The 23,599-nt window shown below is 40.5% G+C and overlaps 1 protein-coding gene across 1 annotated transcript in view; it reads left to right on the top strand.

Moving 5' to 3' along the window:
- LIX1 (limb and CNS expressed 1) overlaps positions 1-23,075 on the top strand; it is a 66,060-nt gene extending 42,985 nt beyond the window's left edge. The window contains exons 3-7 of the mRNA XM_007529908.3: positions 4,227-4,367; positions 7,296-7,391; positions 19,814-19,891; positions 21,984-22,302; positions 22,440-23,075. Coding sequence (XP_007529970.1) covers positions 4,227-4,367; positions 7,296-7,391; positions 19,814-19,891; positions 21,984-22,271 — 603 coding nt within the window. The 3' untranslated portion in view covers positions 22,272-22,302; positions 22,440-23,075. The remainder of the gene's footprint in view (positions 1-4,226; positions 4,368-7,295; positions 7,392-19,813; positions 19,892-21,983; positions 22,303-22,439) is intronic.
- Positions 23,076-23,599: the final 524 nt, after the last annotated feature.

Below are 23,599 nucleotides of genomic sequence, written 5' to 3'. Positions count from 1 at the left end.
TCAAATTAAGGCTACCAGGAAATTATGTTCAGAGCAGAAATTGTATCGGACTGACCTGAACATGTTTCTATAGAGATACACTTAAAAAAATGTCCCATTTATTTATTTATTTATGAGAAGGAGACAGAGAGAACCAGAACATCACTCTGACACAGTGATGGCTGGGACTGAATTCAAGAAGTCATGCTTGAGGGAGCCAGGCGGTAGCACAGCTGGTTAAGAGCTCATGGCATTATTTTTAATCAGAGCACTGCTCCAACTCTGACTTATAGAGGTGCAGGAGACTGAACCTGGGACTCCCGGCATGAGAATCTCTTGGCATAACCATTATGCTATATACCCCTACCTAGGGAATGTTTTCTACTAGATGGAAAAACTTCCTCCAGGGATATAGATTTGATTTGCTATGGGTACAGCCAACCTTTGTCCCTCCATTTTGTGCTTTTTAAGTCAGAGAGAGTTCATGTCAAATTTCATTTTGATAACTTTCTGAATGTGACTTTGCAATGTGTTTAGCTCAGTGCTATCACCTAGTATCAGCAAGAAGGATTATGGTTATGGACTCCTCCCTTGGGGTATGCTGAGAGAGTTTCTAATTGCCTGGTGTGAACAAAGCCTTTATGACTGTCATCTATTGTGATATAACAGTTGTCTCTAAGTGTACATTCATTTGAATCATACAGTTTCTAAACATTAGGAACCTGGGAGCTGCTTAGTTGAATATTTCTGGCTCAGCGTCTTAAGGAGAGTGTAGTCAAGCCGTCAGCTGGAACTTAATCCATTCTAAACAATTAGCTTTGAAACTCATCACTCAGATGGCTGGTGGTGGAAGGCATGTTGTGTTTACTATCTGTACCTTTCTGTAGAACTGCTCAGAACCTGGAAACTGTTTTTTTCCCCAGAGTTAAGGATCCAGGAGAGAAAGTGTGACCAAGCCAAAAGCCACAGTGCCTTTATGACCTACTATTGAAAGTGACGTATTATAACTTCTGCCATTTTCTATTGGTTAAACAGACCAACCCTTGTTCAGTGTGGGAGGAGACTGCTATCTTCTAAGCCTGGTAACAGTGCCATTAAAAAGCTTTCTTGAGCAACACTACAATTTTTTTTCCCTTTAGTTTTAGAATTAGAGCCAGGGGACTTTGAAATGATTATAGTAGTTTATAATCTACCAGCAAATGAAAGGCATCTGAGTATCAAGATAAATGTCTGATTGGGTCTGTTAACTGCTTGCAAAGCATGGGGCTCCACATGCCTAGGAAACCCACAGCTGACTTGAGCAAAACTTCACCTATTAAATATTCCAGCTCTGCACTCCTTACAAAGTGCAATGGACAGAAGTTGCCCCTTCGTCTGAGCATGTCAGAATGGTTAGTTCATAAGGCACAGTTTACAAATTTGTATTTATGATTGGGGTCTGTTCTAAAAACAGCAACAGTAACCCATACAACCTGGGAAGTCTCGTGCTAGCAGGAAGTTGCTTTGAAATAACATCATACTTCACTCGCCCCCCCAGCTGATAACTTTGACCACCAGTTTGGACACATCAATAAAACATCCTGTTCCCATATTTTATTTTCTTGCAGCGCTTCCCACTGTGTGATGGTTAAGTTTAGTAATGCCTGCTTTTACAGACGAAATCTACTAAGATTTGCTAAGTAGATTGCTTCTGGCTAAGTTTCTTGCCTCAGCACAAGTCCTGATGGTTACAGAGTTTCATTAAAGGGTTCCTAAAGAAAAACATACAGCCTTGCAGCCTCAGATTTGTAGCTCCAAAAATTTAGAAGAAAGCGGCTGGTTAACATTATAGACATTTTGAAGTACTTGTCTTTCAGAAATGCAAAGAATAGCATGAAAAGCCCTTTGATGGTTCAAGAATTTATTTTATTTTATGTACTTATTAATTGGTACACTTTCTCCACCATTTTAACCAAAGGTTCTGTAAATTGAAACAACAAAATAAGTAAAGACATGTGTCTGCTGTAAAATCTCGATATTGGTTCAGTCTCTAGTCCTTTTTCATGCATTCTGGGTAAAGTATCTTTCTTCTTCTCTCAGTTAGGCAGCACTTTGATCTCAGAAGCAGTGCCATTTGGTTGTAAATGTATGTGGTGTCTTTGATCTAGTACTTAGCTGCTCTTATTCAAAATAGATAGCTTCTTTTATCCAAGTAGTGTTTACTAGGCTTCTCTCTAGAAAAGATGGTTTGAATTGCTGTTGTTTAGACAGAAAGTTATATGCTTTCTAAAGACTGCTCCTGATCAAATTCTTTAATTTCTAAACAGCTTTATTATGGATTTTGTAACATCAAAATCCTGCGAACAAGATCTGTTCCTACAGATGTCAGGAACTATTTGCAAGCACCTTTTTTTTTTTTTAATGAGGAATTAATTTTTCAAAGAATAATAAACCTACCTACAAACATGGTAATTTCAGAGTGTCAATGACTAATTAGACAAGATCCGGCATGTTCAGAGTGGTACGGCTGTAGACTCAAGGACTAATTATAGCTCTATAGCTCATGTATTAAAGTATTCTTTTATTACTGGTTTATGAATACTAGGCATGGTGTAAACATTAACATCTGAATGTTAGCAAGCAAGAAGTATGATCTTTAATGTTCTTTTTTCTTATCTATTTTTTAAATATTTATTATTATATATTGAATAGAGACAGAAACCAAAAGGGGGAGACAGAGGAACTGAGACAGAGAGAGACTTGTATGTAGCACTGCTTCACTATGTGTGAAGCTTTTCATACTTTAGGTGGGGACCGAGGGCATGAACCAGGGTCCTTGAGCGTGGTAATGTGTGCACTCAACCAGGTACACCACCACCCAGCCCCCTTTTCTATTTAAAACAATTATTTATTTTGAATAGAGACAGAGAGAAATTGAGAGAGGATAGGTAGACACGTACACTCAGAGAAAGAGAGAGACTGAGACCTGCAGTCCTGCTTCATCACTCATGAAGATCCCCCCCCCCAAGGTAGGGACCAGGGACTTGAACCTAGGTATTTGCACACGGTAACATATGCTCTCCACCAGATGTCTCACTATCTGGACCCCTCTCCCATCTTTAAATTTTCTTCTTCAAGTGGATTTCTTAGACATTTTATCAGTTGTCTCAGTGAGTTTTCTAGGCTGCACTCAGTTATTCATTCAAAAAACTATACTGTAAGTACAGTGATACCTTGAAAACTAGTTCTTAGAGAACCCGCAGCCTGGGGACATGTGTGTGCATGTGTACAATGGTAGTAGGAGTGGACAGACTTGCTCTGCAACAACAGACAATTGCATCTTAGCATGGCAAGTACCTCTCCTTGGACTCTGGTCTAACCAGTCTGGCCTTGACAGTTAGTAGTCACACAAAGCTTCTTGGAAGAAGTGGCACTAGAGATTCAGTGAAAGAATGAGTCAAAAGTCAAAATTCCACAAATTTTCAGCTAAATCCATACAAAGATGACCTATCTGCTCAGAAGATTATCCCCAAACACACACACGTGTATACACACACACACACACACACACACACACACACACACACACACACACACACACACCTGTTGCAGAAGCAATACATTTTAACAACAGTACCTTTGTACTATTCTGGAGGTAAAAAGTCATAAGACTGGGATGCTCTCACAGAATACTGTGTTGCCACGTGATACATTCACAGTGCATTAAGTTAACTGATGGAGCCTATTGCCATCCTATGACACAGGGACTGTGATTCTTCTCATTTAGTTGCCCAGAATTTTTCAGCTAGTAAGTGCCCATGGTGGAATTTGAGCCTAAGTAGTCAGAATGCAGAACCTTTGCTATTTGTGGTCATATTTAAATATCTCCCATTTTCCCTTACATTGTCTTCTCTGAAATCAGGATGGAGGAAGCCCTTGATAGTAAAAGTAATCACCTAGAACACAATAATAGTCATTATTTGTATTCTTCTTCTTCTAGCGTTTATTTGTATTATTATGTATTAACAGAGAAGGTTAAGCCTCTGGTACATAGTAGACAGTCAATGAAAGTGAAATGAGAATAAAAGCATTTGAAGATCAACTATGATGGGCTTTAGAGCTGAAAGAAAACCATCAGGAGATTCGATGTGAATGTGAGAGAATGGACACAGACACAAATGCATGAATAGAAATGTCCAGAGACTCAAGGCGAGCGTGATATGGTGAAATGTTTCATCTTTTAATGGTTCTTTTTTTCTCTTCTCCAGTGCTGCCTAAGTAGAGCAGAGGCCAGACGGGATGCAGCTAAAGTGGCTCTAATCAACTCCCTCTTCAACGAGCTGCCCTCTCGCAGGATCACCAAGGAATTCATTATGGAGAGTGTGCAGGAAGCCGTTGCTTCCACCAGTGTAAGTGCCCTCTAGGGAAAGAAGGAGCTTTTTGCCTTGAGAATACTGAGACTATCAAATCTTGGGAGATGCTAAAGTGAGCAAATGCTTTTAGCATTTTAGATTTAATTAGTGCCTATTGTTTTCTTCTTATTATTACTGTACTAGGAAAGAATGCTTAGATTGAAAAGTCATTCAGTTGGAACTGTCTCCTTGTTCTACACTTCAGTTATATTCTTTGGCCTACTTGTTTCCCAATCAATCAACCTTTAAAGCAAGTTAGATAACTTGCTCTAGTTTGGCTTTTTTAAATTTAATTTGTTGTTTTAGAACACTAAGGTTGCATACAGTTGAATATTACTGTAACCAAATGATACACTAGTACAGTTTGCCCCCAGTTTGATTGTTCATAAAAATTAGCCAGAGTCCTTATTGAAGGTGCCTTTGTCTGTGGGGTCGGGTGGTGGCACACCTGGTTGAGCACACATATTACAGTGTGCAAGGGCCCAGGTTCAGGACCCTGGTCTCCAGCTGCAGGAGAAAAGCTTCACAAGTGGTGAAGCAGTGCTGCAGGTGTCTCTCTGTCTCTTTCCCCCCTTTTTTTTTTTGCTTATTGAAAATCTTCTCTCTCTATTTAATTTATAAAAAGGAAACACTGACAAAACCATAGGATAAGAGGGGTACAACTCCACACAATTTCTACCACCAGAACTCTGTATCCCATCCCCTCTCCTGATAGTTTTCCCATTCTCTAGCCCTCTTTCCCTCTTTCTATCTCCCCCTTTTCTCTCAATTTCTGGCTGTCTGTATATCCAATAGATAAATAAAGATAATTTTTTAAAAAGTCCCTTATGCTGGCTTTGAAAAGAAAAATTATCTATGCCCCACTCACAGTAGGGTCCCAGAGCCTTCATTTATTAAAGAAACTGACTGCAGAGATATAGGAATGTTTATCTGCCCCAAATTTATTTGCTGTTACATATGATGCAATTATGCAATCAATTATTTCTTTCAGCGAGCTTTGAAAATTTTAAGTAAAATTTGAAAAAAAAACTTTTTTGAAAATATTGACAAGGGCTGGGAGAAAGGTCACTCTTTGACCATGTGCCTTATGAGTACCTGGTTCCAAACCCTAGAACCATATGGCTACACCAAAGTACCAGAGAAAGCTCTATGGATAGTGGAGCAGTGCTGTGGTCTCTCTCTCTCTCTCCACCCGTCCCAAATAAAATAAAGAAAAAAAATGTAAAAATTAAGCCTAGAGCAGTGGAATCATGTATGTACAAGTTGCTGGCACCACTAATAACAAACAAATGAACAGAAAACTAGACAGGAGTCAAGATTATCTGTCAAATAGATTCTTAGTGTTTGTGTCTCTTGTTACTTCCAAACAAAGTCTTGGGGCCTCCATTATGACAGATGTGTCTTCTCAGGACAGGAATTTGGCTTTAGTAAAGGGATTAGCCACCTTTTAGTTTTGCCTGGATAAACCTGAGACTCCCCACCGCCCCAACTCTGATTTCCTTAATCTGATTTAAACGGGTAAGTCATTCTGAAAAAAGGTAATGAAAGAGATCTCATCACAACAGTGAGCGAGCCTTTTACTCCTTTCCCTCTCATAAATGATCTCACCATGGAGGAAAGATAAGAGAAAACTAAAAGAGGATGGTTAACACAGGAGACATCAAGGACCTCTGTTCTTTATCTACTCTGAATGAAAGGGAGTCTTTCTTTTTCAGGGCCTGTATGATTCAAGTGTCGGTGAGAAAGAGAAGTTGGGAAAATGAGCCTGATTTATATGTGTGGAATTTAGTCAGCAGCAGGGAGGGGCCTGCAATGTAAATGTACTTCATCATTTTTTTTTTTTCCTCATGGAAATTTCTAAGGAAAGAGAAAATATATGTTTTGCAAGCTTCTGGATGGATTTCCTCTGGGATATTGAAAAAGCCAACAGAAATATTTCAACAGTAGTGTGTTAATGTTATTGCATTCAAAAGCAATAAATTTGCTGCTATCTGAAGCTGAAAGTTGTTTGTTCAGTCTCAACAAAGCCATTGCCCACCATCCCAGAAATCTAAGGCTGTGGGATATTAAGGGGCAGACCCCAGCACCATTGCAGAGCTTGGGTTTGCTCTGGGACTCCCTCTCACTAAATTTCTACCCATCACCCACCTACCATGCTGCCTAAAGGTTAAGTGGTGCAGAAGTGAAAACATACAAACCAAAATCCACTTCTCCAGGCCAAATGCTAGAGTATTATGCAAAAGTCTTATCAGGAACCATGGCTTTGAGGAACAAATAGACCATACAACCAGATTATTCTTGCTCTATCCATTACACATCCTTGGCTGGTTATTGTTGGAACCAGATGAAAAACGATAGCAGGTCAAGATTTCTCTAACAGATGAAGGCAGCCTTATAAGGCAACCACTCAGACATTGATGCCATGATCAAGAAAAATCTGATGCAGTGGCATAGGATTTCAGCATTGGGTTATATACAATTTTACATGTACCTGTCACTTTATTGAGGAAATATTCGTTTACATGGTTGTAATGATAGGGGTATAACTTCACATTTCCCCAAGATGGGTATCACCATACCTCAGTCATCCTCCACCACCAAAAAGCACAGCATACTCAACCCCTGTTGGACCACCTATCCCTTTGGGCTCCCCACTCTTTTGTGTCTTTGAATATACTGCAAGAGACCACTATCCATTATATATAGTTTCATCCTGCATTATGGGATATTCTGGGATAAGTGCGTAGTTTGTATTTGAATCAAAAGCAAGACTCAGAATGATTATAAAATCCTCTTTATTTTGAGTCATGGTGGGATGACAAATTTTATGTAAAGTTAACAAGATTAATGTATGAATTCCCAAAGAAGGTGAAGAAAACAGTTGTAATTTTTGTTTGTTTGTTTGTCTCTGCTTTCCTTCCCAAGGGTACCCTAGATGATGCTGATGACCCCAGTACCAGCATTGGAGCCTATCACTACATGCTGGAGTCAAACATGGGGAAGACCATGTTAGAGTTTCAGGTATCTCACTTTTCTGCAAAATGTTAATTTAGCCACCAGACCTCAGAAGCCTGGGTAAATACCACTCTCTTGTCCCAATCGTCAGCTTCTATTTTTTTTTCTTTCTATCATTTTAATTTAATCATCATAAATTCATGAGGGTAGCTGCATCTTAGCTATTGGGTACCACAAACTGCAAGGCACACTATTTGACTTTTCAAAGAGAAAACTTAAATCTAGGATGACTTTGAGAAACTCCATTGTCTAAAGGCCCTATAGCATTTCACTAGCTTCTCTCTCTAAAGTTCACCCTTATAGTAAATCACTTGGTAGTATTGCTCATGGTCATCTGGTTATCAAATTTCAGAACTCATTGATAAAACATTGCTAAAACAATGTCTTTCAATTCTCATTTTTTATTTAACAAGATTTGTCACCTCTTACCTTAAAATTCCCCTGGTTCCCACCTGCATGTGTCTATCTTTGTCTCCCCCCTCTGTCTTCCCCTTCTCTCTCCATTTCTCTCTGTCCTATCCAACAGCCATGACATCAATAACAACAACAATAATAACTACAACAATAAAACAACTAGGCAACAAAAGGGAATAAATAAATAAAAATTATAAAATTAAAGAATGACCTTGATAAACAAATAATAATAACTGGAATGTATTGGATACTTCTTTTTGTCTTGTGCTTAGCTAATCATTGTTCTGCCCAAACCCATACAATAAACATTGGAGCTTGTATGACATCCATGTCATCACTGAAGAAAGTATTGCATATAGCTCAGCAAATAGCAAAGCTACTGCTAAACTCAATTCCCCAGCTATTATTTTGTACAGGACTGGACAGCTGATGTTATTACTATTGGAATGAAATGTGTGCTGTTCTAAAAACCTGCATATGAAAATTGAACATTGCTACATATGTAATGCTAACATGAACCAATATGAAATATCATAGTAAAGACCCTTCACCTTTCTGGTTTTCACCAGACTATGCCTAAATTCTGGCATATGGTGGAGCTGGGGATTGAACCTGGGACTTTTAGTGTCTCAAGCATCAAAGACAATTTGTGTGACCACTGTGCTATCTCTTCAGCAGAAGTCCCTTCACTTTTACTCTAAATATTTCTATTTTTAATTTTTTAAATTATTTAATTTATTTATTGGATAGAGACAGACAATTTCTATTGAGAGGAAGGGGAGATAAGGAGAGAGAAAGAGACAGAGAGACACCTGCAGCAATGCTTCACCACTTGTGAAGCTTTACCCTGAAGGCGAGGCCCAGGGGCTTGAACCCCTAGGGTTTTGCACATTGTAACACGTGCACTCAACCAGGTGCGCCACCACCTGGCCCCTTAAATCTTGCTATTTTTTAAGTAGAACTCCAAATAGAGTTAGATTCCAAGAATCAGTCAGAAATATAAAGGGGGTTTGTTATTGTTTGTTTATTATTTATTTATTTTCTCTCAAGGTTTCTCTGGGGCTTCATACCTGATGACACCATTGTTCTAGGGTGTTTTTTTTTTTTTTTTTGATGCTCAGAGGCTGAGAGAGGAGAGAGAAATATTTATAGAATGGAGACAGCCAGAAATTGAGAGGGTAGGGGGAAATAGAGAGGGAGAGAGAGAGAATGACACCTCCAACACTACTTCACCACTTGTGAAGCTTTCCCCTGCAGGTAGGGACTGGGGGCTTGAACCTGGGTCCTTGAGCATAGTAACATGAGTGCTCAACCAGCCCCACCCTAAAGTCACTTTCAAAATGCAATTCTTTATTGATCAGAGAGCCAAGGCTTTTAAAAGGCAGGCCCGGAAGTGGCAAGTCAGAAACGGAAATGGCTAGGAAAGGGGCGGAGAAAGGCAAAAGGGGCTGGAAAGGTAGGAACTTCCTTAGCAACTGTTGTGAGGGTTTTAACTGGTAGGATTAATGATATCCTGCAGGCAGGGAGGGTCTTGAGGGTAGAAAGAAGATAGATCAAAGGAATGGAATGGGTGGGGATCTTTCAGCCAAAACAATGATTATGTAGATAGGCCGTAGTATCAGGCATGCAGGGTGGAGCTGGGGGAGCTGGCATAATGTTTTAAGGAATGCCAGGCTCCTGGAGGCAGAAAAATGCAGGGTGCTTTTGTGAGGCTTCTCACAATTTCCCGACATGTCTCCCTTTCCCTTTCTTTTTATTTAATGGTCATAGTATCAGGAATGTGGGGTGCTTTGTGAGGCAGGGAGTCTGCTAAGACGGGGTAAACCTTTGGGGTTACTCCTTCCCACCTTGCTCAACCTCTTGGTAGAGAGAGAGACTGACAGGATAGACGCACTCCTCAGGTCAAGCCCTGCCAAGCTCAACCACATCCTCACAATTTCCCAACAATAAAGCATCGAACATAGTGATTCCTCCAAAGGAAAACCTCATTTATTCTAAGTGTTCTCATCTCAACCTCAACAAAAGAATATTGTCCATTTCAAAAGCTTTATTATAGGGTGAGTGTTGCCTGCCCTGGTGGGGTAACTTGCATGTGACTTGGCTAATTTCAGAAAATTCAGACTCATGCAATATAATTGGGTTCGTCTATGGAAGAGAAAGAAGGCAAGATTAAAAAAAAAAATCTTTAAATTCCTTCCAAGTACTGTAAAAAGCTCTATTCAGCTACTTTCTAGCAATACTTTAATTACCTCGATATGGGCTGTGTGTTTTTGTGGGGTCTTTGAATGAGTGAGGTGTTTGAATATGAAACATAATAACTTTATTCACACCATGGAAATGTTTCATAAAGCCACCTACAGGAGAGTTGAGTGCAGAATGGGGACAAAGGAAGGGGAAGACATGAGTTCTGGGAAAATAACCAGCCTCAGCCTCCCAGTGGGGAAGCTGACCACCTGGAGGAAGGCCCTGAAGCTCACTGAGGTTACCTGCTGGGACAGGCACATTCCTTACCGGCCTGGGTTAACTGCATAGCCTTATGTCTACACATAACGGGAACTGACCACAGGCCTGGGCTGTTCGCAGTCAGCACAATTCAGTACCCCTGGTGGGTAATAGCTGTGTGTATGTGTCTGGTTATAGATGACTCTATCATATAAAAACAAGGCTAGTGTCTCCTTTGTGCCTGCCAACTGCGGGATGGGAGGGCTGGGGATTCCAGGGAGGCAGCAGCTTAAAGGAAACCTGATAGACCTCTGTTTACCTTCACTTGGTGGGAGGGAAGCTAGGATTCCTATTCAGAAAGTGGCCTGATGTTTGGAAGGAGAGATGATGAGAGCACTAGCCACTGGGTCTTGTCAAGGTCAGGTTGGAGGCTGACTTTGACTTTAGCTGGTTAAGATATTTATTCTGAAGTCTAATGCAATCCAAGGAGAGATTGTTTATTTACATCTCTGCTAAATTCTCCAGGTCGCCTTTTAAAACCTTGTTTCATAAACAAATTTCCTCTTAAGCCCATTCTCTAGGGTGGGGAGATGGTGCCCACCTGTTTTTCAAGTTCTCCATTTACACTGTTTGTTTTCCTTATTTTTGATGAATCACAGAGCCAAGCCAGTCTCCCAGACATAGTTTTAGACAGAAACAGTGTGCATTTTCTCCAGCAAAGTAGCAGAAAGGCCACACATTGTTTCTAATAGGAGGCGACACCAGGAAGCCTGGTGAGGCCTGATGGGGCCAGAGCACTGTGGTTGTTGGTTTAAATGGAATAAATGACAAAATGAACGTGAGAAGCTGTCCAGTGAAAATGAAAGCTGTAGTTGTGATCTTCCCAGAAGAGAAAGAAAATGCTGGACTTGATTCTCTCTTCCATTTTGAATTTATTTTGCTATTCTGGGCTAGGTTTGCGAGACCCAGAGGAAAATGAAAAGGTAGAGCCTTTTGTTCAGAACTTATTAAGAATTTCAATACAATGAAACAATAAAGCCAATCTGGCGGCCCTGTGTAACTGCGCAGATCCCAAGCGAATGAGGCTAGGGCCGGTGAGATAGCTCTCTGGATAGTGTTCTTCTTTGCCATGTGCTTGACCCAAGTTCAAGCTCAACCTCCATCATACTGAAGGGAGTTTCAGTTCTGTGATCTGTTTCACTCTTTCTTTGCCTCTGTCTATAAATGTGCAAAGAAAACAAATAAATAAGCAAACTCCTAAAGTCAGCCTTATCCTTAACCTTGGAACTAGGACTAGGGGGCGTCGGGTGGTAGTGCAGTGGGTTAAGCTCACATGGCGTGAAATGCAAGGACCTGCATAAGCCCCCAGCTCCCCACCTTCAGGGAGGTCGCTCCACAAGTGTGAAGCAGGTCTGCTGGTGTCTATCTTTCTCTCCCCCCTCTCTGTCTTTCTCTCTCCTCCTCTCTCCATTTCTCTCTGTCCTATCCAACAACGACATCAATAACAACAACAGTAATAAAGCAACAACAACAAGGGCAAAAAAAAGAGGAAAATATAGCCTCCAGGAGCAGTGAATTTGTGGTGCTGGCACTGAGCCCCAATGATAATCCTGGATGCAAAAAAGAAGATTTAGACATTCACTTTATGTGCAAAATTTAAAGAAGTGCCAAAAAGTCTGTAATCAAGACAACTAATACTGTAATGTAGTGTTAAAAAAAAATCAAAATTATACACAAAAATTCATGACAACCAAAAAAAAACACCTCTGAACTAGTAAATCTTGCCTGATTTACCTCACCATAGTCCTCACCCAAACTGTAAAGTAGAATACCTTTTTATTTTCTTTTTTGCTTTCTTTCTTTTTCTTTTCTCCTCCAGGGGTTATTGCTGGGTCTCAGTGTCAGCACTGTGAGTCCACAGCTCCTGGTGGCCATTTTTTCCCTTTTCTTTTTTTCTTTTTCATTTGATTTGATAAGACAGAAATTGAGAGGGGAGGGGGAGGGAGAGAGGGAGAGAGAGAAACAGACATCTGCAGACCTGCTTTGTTGCTCTTAAAGTATCCCTGCTGCTGGTGAGAAGCGTGGGCTCAAACCTGGTTCCTTGCATGGGTCCCTGAGCATAGTATTATGTGCACTTAACTGAGTACACCACTGCCTAGCCCTCACTTCTTATTTTCCTGTTAGCCTAGTAAACTCCCCAAGGCTCTTGGTCAGCCAACATCACCTACAACAAAGGGAGAAGATTGCAGAGGAGCAAGCAAGATAGCTGTCTGGGTATACTTCCTCAATGTGAGAGGATGGCTAAAAAAGTAGAACTGTAAAGACCAGGGTAAGGGATTGTGGTGAAACTAGGAAATGTATTCTCACAGGAGTCTTCAGTAGCCCTTTCCTTGCCAGTGGGCAAAAGTGCAAGAATCTCTGATAGAAACTGCAGAGTCACACTAGGACGCTAGGATTTCCTGGACTAAATCCAGTGCTCACCCAGCTTCAGAAACATCGAAAGATAGTGAATTTTGACTTATGCTAGATAATAAAGAAGTGGTTCAGAAAGAATGTGGAAATTGTTCAATATGCTTTGTATCTTTATGGTAGCAAAATTAATGTTTCTACTGGGGAGGGCAAGAACTAGGCATAATGTTTGAAAGCAAAAGGTTATCTTTTCTGGGGGATTTTAAGAACAAGAATAACACATGGGAAGAGGCATGCAGTTACTGTAGAGAGGAAATCTACTTAGTGATGAAATAGAAAGTGTGTGTGTATTAGTACTTGATTTTTTTTTTACTGGAGGTTAATGGTTTACAGTACAGTTGTTGACACATGGGTAATCTTTCTTTTTTCATTTTTTTGTTATTGGGGGGATTGATGGTTTACAGTCTTACAGTCAACAGTAAAATACAGTAGTTTATACATGTGTAACATTTCTTAGCTTTCCACATAACAGTCTAACCCTTCCTCTCCCTAACCCCCACCAGTCTTCCTCCACCATCATGTTCCACGACCTGAATACTCCTATCCACCTCTGAGTCTTTTACCTGGATAAACTTTCTTTTTTTAAAATTAATTTATTTAGTCCCTTTTGTTGCCCTTGTTATTTTATTGTTGTAGTTATTGATGTCATTGTTGTTGGATAAGACAGAGAGAAATAGCAGAGGAGGGGAAGACAGAGAGGGGGAGAGAAAAATAGACACCTGCAGACCTGCTTCACCTGCGGCTCCAGACAGACTATGACCCACATAGTCAACGACTGCCACCTCTCCAGATTCAAAGGAGGTCTCGAAACTTTACATCAGGCTCAACCTGATGCTGTTGACTGGCTATGGAAGAAGGGCAAACGCTAGAAGAAGAAACCGCAGGTGAAGACCTGAAGGGAACCCTGTGCAGGTGGGGAGCTGGGGGCTCTAACGGGGATCCTTATGCCCATCCTTGCGCTTTGCGCCAAGCTGAGCTACCGCCGGACTCCTCCTGGGTAAACTTTCTTATCTCACCCTGAGAGGTATCTGTAAAACACCTTTACCTCCAGACTATGTCTTTTTCCATCATCATGCTTCAGGACTGCAAAGCCCTTTCCCTAGTCTACTCCCTCCCCAGAGGAACCAAACACACCCATCCAAAAAGATCTGTGTATACCTATGTTCATAGCTGCACAATTTATAATAGCCAAAATTTGGAAGCAACCCAGGTGTCTTACAACAGATAAGTGGCTAATTAAGTTGTGCTTATATACACAATGAATACCACTCGACTATTAAGAATGATGAAGTTGGGGGTCGGGCGGTAGCGCAGTGGGTTAAGCGCACTTGGTGCAAAACGCAAGGACCTGTGTAGGGTACCGGCTTAGAGCCCCTGGCTCCTCCCCACCTGCAGGGGAGTCGCTTCACAGGCAGTGAAGCAGGTCTGCAGGTGTCTGTCTTTCTCTCCCCCTCTCTGTCTTCCCCTCCTCTCTCGATTTCTCTCTGTCCTATGCAAAAACAAACGACATCAATAACAACAATAATAACCACAACAATAAAACAAGGGCAACAAAAGGGAATAAATATTTTTTTAAAAAAAAAAGAATGATGAAGTTGTCTTCTTCACCTCATCTCAGATGGGGCTGGAAGGAATAGAATTTTTGACAAATCAGGAGGGTTGAGTAGGAGCCACGTGGTGGTGCACCTGGTGGAATGCACAGGTTACAGTGTACAAGGACCTGAGTTCAAGCCCTCAGTCTCCACCTGCTGGGGGAAAGCTTTGCAAGTGGTGAAGCAGAGCTGTAGGTGTCTCTCTGTCTTGCTCTATCTTCTCCTTCCCTCTTGATTTCTGACTGGCAGTATTCAATAAATAAATAAAGACAATTTAAAAAAAGGAGGGATGAGAAGGATGACCTACACCTTCTGCAGGCAAAAGCAGAGTTTCTTTGGGGAATTTTATTTTTTGAAGGATGTAATTTTTCTCAAAGGACAGAAAGAAGTTTTCTGATTCATTTCACAGCCAGCGGTAGATTGTAACATTTTACAGAGTCTTACAGGGATAGATAGGTGGAGTTTATCGGGAATGGGTGACTAGTTGATAGATAAGAAGGAGAGCTTAGAAGAGATTTGGGGAAATGAGTATGCTGTTACGGCAAAGATTGTCAAGGATGGTATTGAGCCCTGTTAGTAACAGGCTAATTCTCAAACGGGACCACAGAGATAACATCAAGAGGAGTACTGGGGTGAGAATAAGCTAAGCTGTATACATGGGGTCCTCAATATTAATTCAGTCAACATGGCTTCAGTGTAATGTTGATAAGAAAAAACAACCCCTGCCGACATTTCACATACTGATATAGGGGACATGGTTTGCAGGAATCTATCAGTAGTATTAACTGAGGACTTACTGTTTCTTTCTGGAATGTCAACTTTACGTGAATATTGGGAAGGAGGCTGCCAGGTGAAGGAGGGGAGATGACACTTTTTTCTGTTGTCTACAGAATGGGCATATACAACAGAATACAAAACTTAAATGGGGTCTTAAGATTAAACATGAAACCAAACTTAAGTCTTTTTATTCTTTTTTCTTTTTTTTCTTTTTTCCATTTGCCTCCAGGTTTATTGCTGGGGCTCAGTGCCTACACTAGGAATCCACTGCTCCTAGAGGCCATTTTTTCCCCTTTGTTGCCCATTGTTATTGTTGTTGTCATTGCTATTGTTATTGCTTTCATTGTTGGATAGGACAGAGAGAGATGGAGAGAAGAGGGAAAGACATCAAGCGAGAGAAAGACAGACACCTGCAGACCTGCCTCACCACCTGTGAAGCGACTCCCCTGCTGGTGGGGAGTCGCAGGCTCGAACCGGGGTCCTTACACCTTGCGCTTTGTGCCATGTGCGCTTAACCTGCTGCGCTACCGCCCGGCCCCCAAACCTAAGTCTTATTTGTAAATATTGGTCCTCCTGTGGTATGACCAGAATGAGTATTCCTGTTTGTTTTCCTGGGTGCAGGTTCAGTGAGTTGATTAGAAGGGACAATGAAAGGGAGGCCCTTTCATGGGGCCTGGTGGTGGTGCACCTGGTTGAGCGCACATGTTACAATGCACAAAAACCTGGGTTCAAACCCCCAGTCTTCACCTGCAGGGAGGAAAGGTTTGCAAATGGTGTAACGGTGGTGCAGGTGTCTCTCTTTTTCTGTCTCCTTTTCTATTTCCCTCTATCCCCTCGATTTCTGGCTGTCTCTATCCAATAAATAAAGATAATAAAAATATTTTTTTTAAAAAAGAACACACCCTTCACACATTTCCAAATTAGCATAGCTGGATACAGTGAAATCTGGAGTAGGACAGGAAAAAGGGAGAGAAGGAATGTGAGGTCAGCTCCCTAGACACTGACCCAAGACCCTGAGGCAGGAGGAGGAATTCAGCCGTCATCCATGTAGTATTTCAGCAAAGGAAAGCAAATGATTTTCTATTTTCTCGAAGTCTCTGGGGGCTGTCAGTGTACTGGCAGTGCAGTAGAATTTAGTCAAAATCCCCAACTGGATTCCAAGCTGAAAGAAAAAAAAAAAACTTTGCTTCTAATGGAAACTTAAAATGTGAGAATACTGCTTTTCAGTCAGGCATTTATCTTTGAATTTTACCTAATAATTTGAAGATACCTGAAACTTTAAGAGTACCTTTGTATCTCCTGAATTTCATAATGAAACTTCCTGAACAACCAGTGATAAAGACAGTTAATAGGTATCATTTTTTTTTTCTTTTTTTTGCCTCCAGGGTTATCTCTGGGGCTCGATGCCTATACTATTCCACTACCTTCAGCATCACATTTTATTTAGCCTTTGCTTAACATGACCCACAGACAGATGAATAAATAATCCTTTTCACTTATCATTAGAGAAATGCAACTTAAAACTACACTGAGGTTCCACATCACACCTGAGAGAATGGCCTACATCAACACCACAAGTTGTGGTGGCTATCTTTTCCTTTTCCTTTTGTTGTCGTTGTTGGATAGGATAGAGTGAAGTTGAGAGAAGAAGGGGAATCAGAGAGGGGGAGAAAAAACTAGACACCTGAAGACCTGTTTCACCATTTGTGAAGCAACACTCCCCCGCCACAGGTGGGGAGCTGGGGGCTTGAACCGGGATCCTTTTGGGGGATCTTGTGCTTAACCCAGTGTGCTACCTGGCCCCCCAGTTTTTATTTTTTTTAATTTTTATTATTTATAGGCAGTTGGACATCTATCTAAATGTTGAGATTTCATAACTATTTTCAAGATAACTACTAAGTTATGGTTTGTACAGTTGACTCACAAAAGATGACTTTATAACCAAAGAGAAGAAAAGCAGATCATTTCAATGGAAAGCTTGTAGATCTAATCACATTAGGAAAATAAAGTCTTTAGTATATTTATACATTTTACTTTGTTATGATACAGAGAACAGATAGAAAAGTTTAATGTGCTCAACCTTGGCTATATGATGTAGAAACTGTAGGTGGGCTTTAATGATAATAAGTAATGGCTTTTTATAAATGTCCTTATTGGTTTATGAAATTATAAAATTTCAGGAATATATATATATATATATATATATATATATATATATATATATATATATATGACTTGGCTATAGAACAAATCACTCCAACCTTCCCAAATTGGCATAGATGGGTACAGTGAAATCTGGAGTGGGGCAAGGAGAAGGGAGAGAGGGAATGTAAGAGCAGTCCACAACAAGGACAACAAAAGGGAATAAATAAATAAATAAGTAAATAAATATTTTTTAAAAACCAATGTGTCCTGGAGCTCAGCTTCCCCAGAGACCCATCCTACTAGGGAAAGAGAGAGGCAGACTGGGAGTCTGGACCGACCAGTCAACGCCCATGTTCAGCGAGGAAGCAATTACAGAAGCCAGACCTTCTACCTTCTGCAACCCACAATGACCCTGGGTCCATGCTCCCAGAGGGATAGAGAATGGGAAAGCTATCGGGGGAGGGGGTGGGATATGGAGATTGGGTGGTGGGAATTGTGTGGAGTTGTACCCCTCCTACCCTATGGTTTTGTTAATTAATCCTTTCTTAAATAAAAAATAAATTAATTAAAAAAGAAAAAAAAGAAAAAAAAAAAGAAAGAAAGGGAACACAATCCTTTATTGTTGGGTCAGATGGGTGGTTCAGGCCACGTGGAGCTAGCCAAAATGGCCGCCTCCTGCTAGTGCTGCACCCTTCTGTCACCAAGGTGAAGAAGGGCTTTTATGGGAATAGCTCTCGTGAGAATGAGAATGGGGAGGAGTAACCATAGCACTCCAGGGTAGGAAAAAAAAAAAAAAAAAAAAAACCAGTCCATACGTATATGTGTCTGCGTATATAGGCACACAACTCATGGCACCCACTACCAAAGTTCTTGTACCCCATCCACCTCCCAGTTGAATTTACTATCACCCCATCATACTTTTTTTTTTGCCTCCAGGGTTATTGCTGGGGCTCAGTGCCTGCGCCACAAATCCACTGCTCCTGGAGGCTATTTTTTCCCCCTTTTGTTGCCCTTGTTTTATCTCTGTTGTAGCTATTATTATTGTTGTTATTGCTGTCATTGTTGTTGATTAGGACAGAGAGAAATGGAGAGAGGATGGGAAGAGAGAGAAGGGGAGAGAAAATAGACACCTGCAGACCTGCTTCACCATTCATAAAGCAACCCCCCTGCAGGTGGGGAGCTGGGGGCTCAAACCAGGATTTTTGTGCTGGTCCTTGTGCTTCAGGCTATGTGGCTTAATCCGCTGCACTACCGCCCAACCAACCCCCCCCCCCATCATACTTTTAAGGGCAGTTCAGAGAGCTTCTTCTAACATTTAGTGCTTACAACTAAAGCATAATCAATATACAAAAGTGACATACATATTTGGGAGTGTGATGTTCTTGAGTCCAATTTTTGGGTAGCATATTCCACTACCTTCAGTGTCACATTTCATTTAGCTTTTGCTTAACATGACCCATACACAGATGAAGAAATTATCCTTTTCACCTATCATTAGAGAAATGCAAATTAAAACCACACTGAGGCTCCACATCGCACCTGAGAGAATGGCCTACATCAACACCACAAGAAATGGCAGGTGTTGGAGAGGTTGTGCAGAAAAGAGGAACTCTGCTATACTGCTGGTGGAAATGCAGACTGGTGTAGCCCCTTTGCAAGACTGGATAGAGAGTCTTTAAGCAAATAAAAATGGAATTACCTTATGATCCAACAATGCCACTCTTAGGTATTTACCTAGAGGGTATATAAACACTAATTTGAAGGGACTCATGCACACCTGTTCATAGCTGCATTATTCACAACAGCCAAAGAGTGGAAACAGCCTAAATGCCCACCAACAGATGACTGGCTAAAGAAGGTATGGATATATATACTTTGTGGAATACTTTTCTGCAATCAGAAAATGATATTGTGTCCTTTGGGACAAAATGGTTGAAACTGGAGGTGATTATGCTTAGTGAAATAAGTAAAGAGATGAAAGACAACTACTGAATGCTTTTACTCAAATGTGGAATCTACAGAACTGATACACATGAACTTGAAGGAAAAAAAAAAACAGAAGCAAGCAAACTGTTTCTATGACATAATGAGAACAACGGTTATCATTGGGAGGTGGGAGGGTGGGCAGACAGAATTTTGGTGGTTCATGTGGTGTGGAACTATGCCCTGTACTCTACAGTTTTGTAACCTACAAGTAAAAAAATAAAAAATAATTCTATTCCTAATATGAAGAATTTCAGAAATTGGTGACGAATAACTCTGCCAAGGTATTATTTCATTAGTGCTGGTATATTTCTGACAACTTCTTTCTGTATAATATTGTTACAATGTCTGAGCGTTTTTTAATGCTGAAAAATATGCACTAATTATGTTGTAACTTTATGGTGCCAGTAAGGACAGAACAGGAAAGGAAGCATGCTACAGAAGCCTGGGACTCTAGTGTTTGAAAAATCCTAGTGTTGTGACCATGTAATGTGTTCTAGTTCCCTGATGTATTTGGGGATCAGAGTCTCGCTCTGCTGAACTACTAAAGCTGTTCCTTTCACCTTTCTGTGGAAGAGAGACTGACAGGTGTTTGGGTTTTTGCAGGAACTGATGACCATTTTCCAGCTCTTGCACTGGAATGGCAGCCTTAAAGCTCTTCGTGAAACAAAGTGTTCCCGACAGGTAAGATATTTACCAATCAAGAATAGGTTGTATGTTCTGAGTAGATGACTTATGCACTTTATAGCTTTTTTATTGTTTTTTTAATCGAAATTGACAGGGGAGGAAGGGAGAGAGAGAAAGAGAGAGAGAGAGAGAGATGCAGCACTATTTCACTACTTGTGAAGCTTCCTCCTTTCTGGTGGAGACTGGGGGCTTGAACCTAAGTCCTTATGCATTGTAATGTGTACACTCTACCAAATGTACCATCCCAGGCCCTCCATCTAGACTTCTTTATTTTTCTCTCTGTTTAAATGTGGTCTTTTATTTCATTTAGATTTTTTACTATTACTGGATAGAGACAGAGAGAAATTGGGAGGGTTTGGGTAGATATAGAGAAGAGACACGTGCAGCCCTGCTTCACCACTTGTGAAGCTTTCTCCCTGCAGGTGGGGACCAGGGACTTGAACCTGAGTTCTTACGCACTGTAATGTGACTGCTTAACCAGGTATGCCACCATCTGGCCTCTTGTGGTCTTTTATTTATTGAGTAAAGGAATATATATTCCAGTTGAGTTTAGACCAAAAATGTGAATTGAACAAATAACTGATTTTGCTTTTGTAAACAGTGGACTCACTGAGACAGGCTTAGTTTTTAAGGCAAATGCTATATCTATTTACTCTGCACTCCTACCCTGCCAACTGACACTTCTTGCCCTCTTCGAATCTCTAAGACATTCCTATTAAACTTGAGACGACATTCATACCAACCTCCTCACTGATGATAATGAGGTGGGTTTAGTGGAAGGATTTTTCTCAATTCCACCAAATGTCCTTAGCAGAAAACAGAAATGCTTATAAAGAGGCAGGCAGGATGTTTTTGTTTGCCATAAGAAGCTCCCGCCACCCACATACCCATTTTTAATGGCTAAAGCAAAACTTCTCCTGAATATTTAATGATTTCACCTACTGTGCTCCCAGATTGCTTCTTCTTTACCTAATGTTAAACTTTGAAAGATCATAGTGAATGTTTGAGAGTTTGCTAACAGGAATTCAATTCAGGGAAAGAAAATACCTACCAGGCAAGCAACGTGAGGGTATGTATAAGAACTTTCAAGCACTGCAATTCTGGCAGTTTTTAATGGTTCTTTGCTTAGAAAGTCTGGCTTTCCAAATGTCAGAAATGGAAAAGAAATGAGTAGCTGACAATGGCTTCAGCTATTTTCCTTTTCCTTTGATTTTACAAAAGGACTTTGAAATATGCTGGGTTGGTTATAAACACTTTTCCATGATTGTTTTTAATTTGTTAAGGTCATAAATAAATTCCATGTGCTCTTGAACATAAAAATAAGTAATGTATCCACTTCACATAATCTTCTTATTACATGGTGTTACAGGGTATAGGCAGATTTTGCATGTGAGAATTGATAGGTAGTGGCTGATGTTTAGTTTCTTGAAAAAGCAAATGGAAGGAAGCACTATGATATCAACAGCCCATGTCTATTTTTTTTAAGTTTTTTTTTTTTTTTTTCTGTAGTTCCCGTGAACTACTTGATTTGTCCTCCTCCTCGTGCTAACAATACAGGCCTAAGGAAGGAATTAAGTCTGATCTCTAGGTTGTATCCTAAGGCTCTTGCTTTCTGCATGGGAGCTCCCAATAAGTTTCTTCCTTTTTTCTCTCATGCTAAGGGAGATAATGCTGGGCAGAAGACTGCAAGTGAGAGAATGCTTATATGAATTGCTAGAGGAATGTATTAAGAAGCAAAGTCCATGTCTGAGGCTCCAGAGTCCCAAGTTCAATCCCTTGCATCACCATAAGCCAGAGCTAAGCAGTGTTTTTTTTTTTTTTTTTTTTTTTAAACATGAAGAAGAAGCAAAGTCAATGCTTGGTTTTGTGAACATTCACTTAACCTAAAGAAACCTGCTTTGAAGTACCATCCTAGTCTTTTAATTCCTTTAAAACAAAGGCCAGTGGAATTTGGTTTCAGTTCATGAACATCAGAGAGATTTGGGAGAAGGGAGTGGTGGAGGGACACAGGAGGTGCTGGGAGCTAAGGGCATGAATGGGTACTTTGTTGGTCTTTACTGACACTCAGACCTTTGTTTCTTGGCTCCAGGAAGTCATCTCCTATTATTCCCAGTATTCCCTAGATGAAAAAATGCGCAGTCACATGGCCCTGGATTGGATTACAAAGGAGCGAGAATCACCAGGAATTCTCTCGCAAGAGCTACGAATGGCCCTGAGAGAGTTGGAGGAAGCAAGGAAAGCAGGACAAGAACTGAGATTTTACAAAGAAAAGAAAGAAATCCTGAGTTTAGCCCTGACTCAGATCTACAGTGACCCTGACGCTTCTTCCCCCAGTGATGACCAGCTGAGCCTCACTGCCCTTTGTGGCTATCACTAGTCCAGCAATGGCTGGACTAAACGTTAAGAAACTCCTGGAAATGGGAGGGGGTGGGTTATGGGGATTGGGTGTTGGGAATTGTGTGGAGTTGTACCCCTCCTACCTTATGCTTTTGTTCACTAATCCTTTCTTAAATAAAAAATTAAAAAAAAAAAAAAAAAAAGAAACTCCTGGAAGGAGGACACTAGGGGGGGTCAGCACCTGTAGGTTCTAATTTTCCCCTCCCTTTTTATTCACAGAATCTGAGTGTAGTAGGACCCCCTACAGTACCCAGTATCCCACTCAGTGCAATTCTCCCTTCATCAAGCTGTCAGTAGTTCCACCTGAGACTGAAAGAATGAGAAAGAATTGTTTGAACATTAATTTTAATGCCTGGTCTAACGTAGAGTTTAGATGATATGTATTGTGTTAGATTATATATGTAGTTTCAAAGAATGGGTCAATATAGCATCCCCTAAGAGAATATCAGCTAGGACTTTGGAAAGTCATAAGAGAACATTTAAAAAAGTAACTGGTATTAAATAAAAATAAGGATTTTTTTTTTTTAATATCCAAGAGTTAGAGTTTCTTCCTAACCTATGTAAGCTGAAACATAGCTTACATTCTACTAGGCACAATCCAAAATTATAGGATAGGTATTTTTTTTTTCCTGGTTCTCCTAGCCCCCCACCAAAGATCTAAAATTTTTATATCAGTAGTATAAAAACACAAGTAAATTTAATGTGACTTAAAATGCCATGGTAATAATGATTTTTTAAAAAGCAACACTTTTCCAAATGGAAATGAATGTCATCTGGAATAGCATTATCACTCTTACTCCTTAAGAATTAGTATTGGGCCAGATGGTGGTGCACCTGGTTAAGTGCACATGTTACAGTGCACAAGGACTTGGGTTCGAGCCTCCGTTCCCCACCTGTAAGGGGAAAGCTTTGAAAGTGGTGAAGTAGGGCTGCAGGTGTCTCTCTCTCCTCCTTCTCAATTTCTGGGAGTCTTTGTCTAATAAATAAAGATAACAAAAAAAAATTAAAAAACTATTATCAAGTTATCTGACTATTTTGATCAGACACATTCATTTTTAATTTGCAAATATATCTTGAGTAGATTCATTTTAAATTTTATTCCTTTTTGTTGCCCTTGTTGCTTTATTGTTGTAGTTATTGATGTCATTATTGTTGAATAGGACAGAGAGAAATGGAGAGAGGAGGGGAAGACAGAGAGGGGGAGAGAAAGATTGACATCTGCAGATCTGCCATTTTTTCCCCAGAGACCCACCCTACTAGGGAAAGAGAGAGGCAGACTGGGAGTATGGACCGACCAGTCAACGCCCA

The sequence above is a fragment of the Erinaceus europaeus genome, chromosome 11 (genome assembly GCF_950295315.1).
Source record: "Erinaceus europaeus chromosome 11, mEriEur2.1, whole genome shotgun sequence".
Taxonomy (NCBI): domain Eukaryota; kingdom Metazoa; phylum Chordata; class Mammalia; order Eulipotyphla; family Erinaceidae; genus Erinaceus; species Erinaceus europaeus.
The sequence above is the reverse complement of the archived record's forward strand: the minus strand, read 5'-3'. Positions and strand labels throughout refer to the sequence as shown.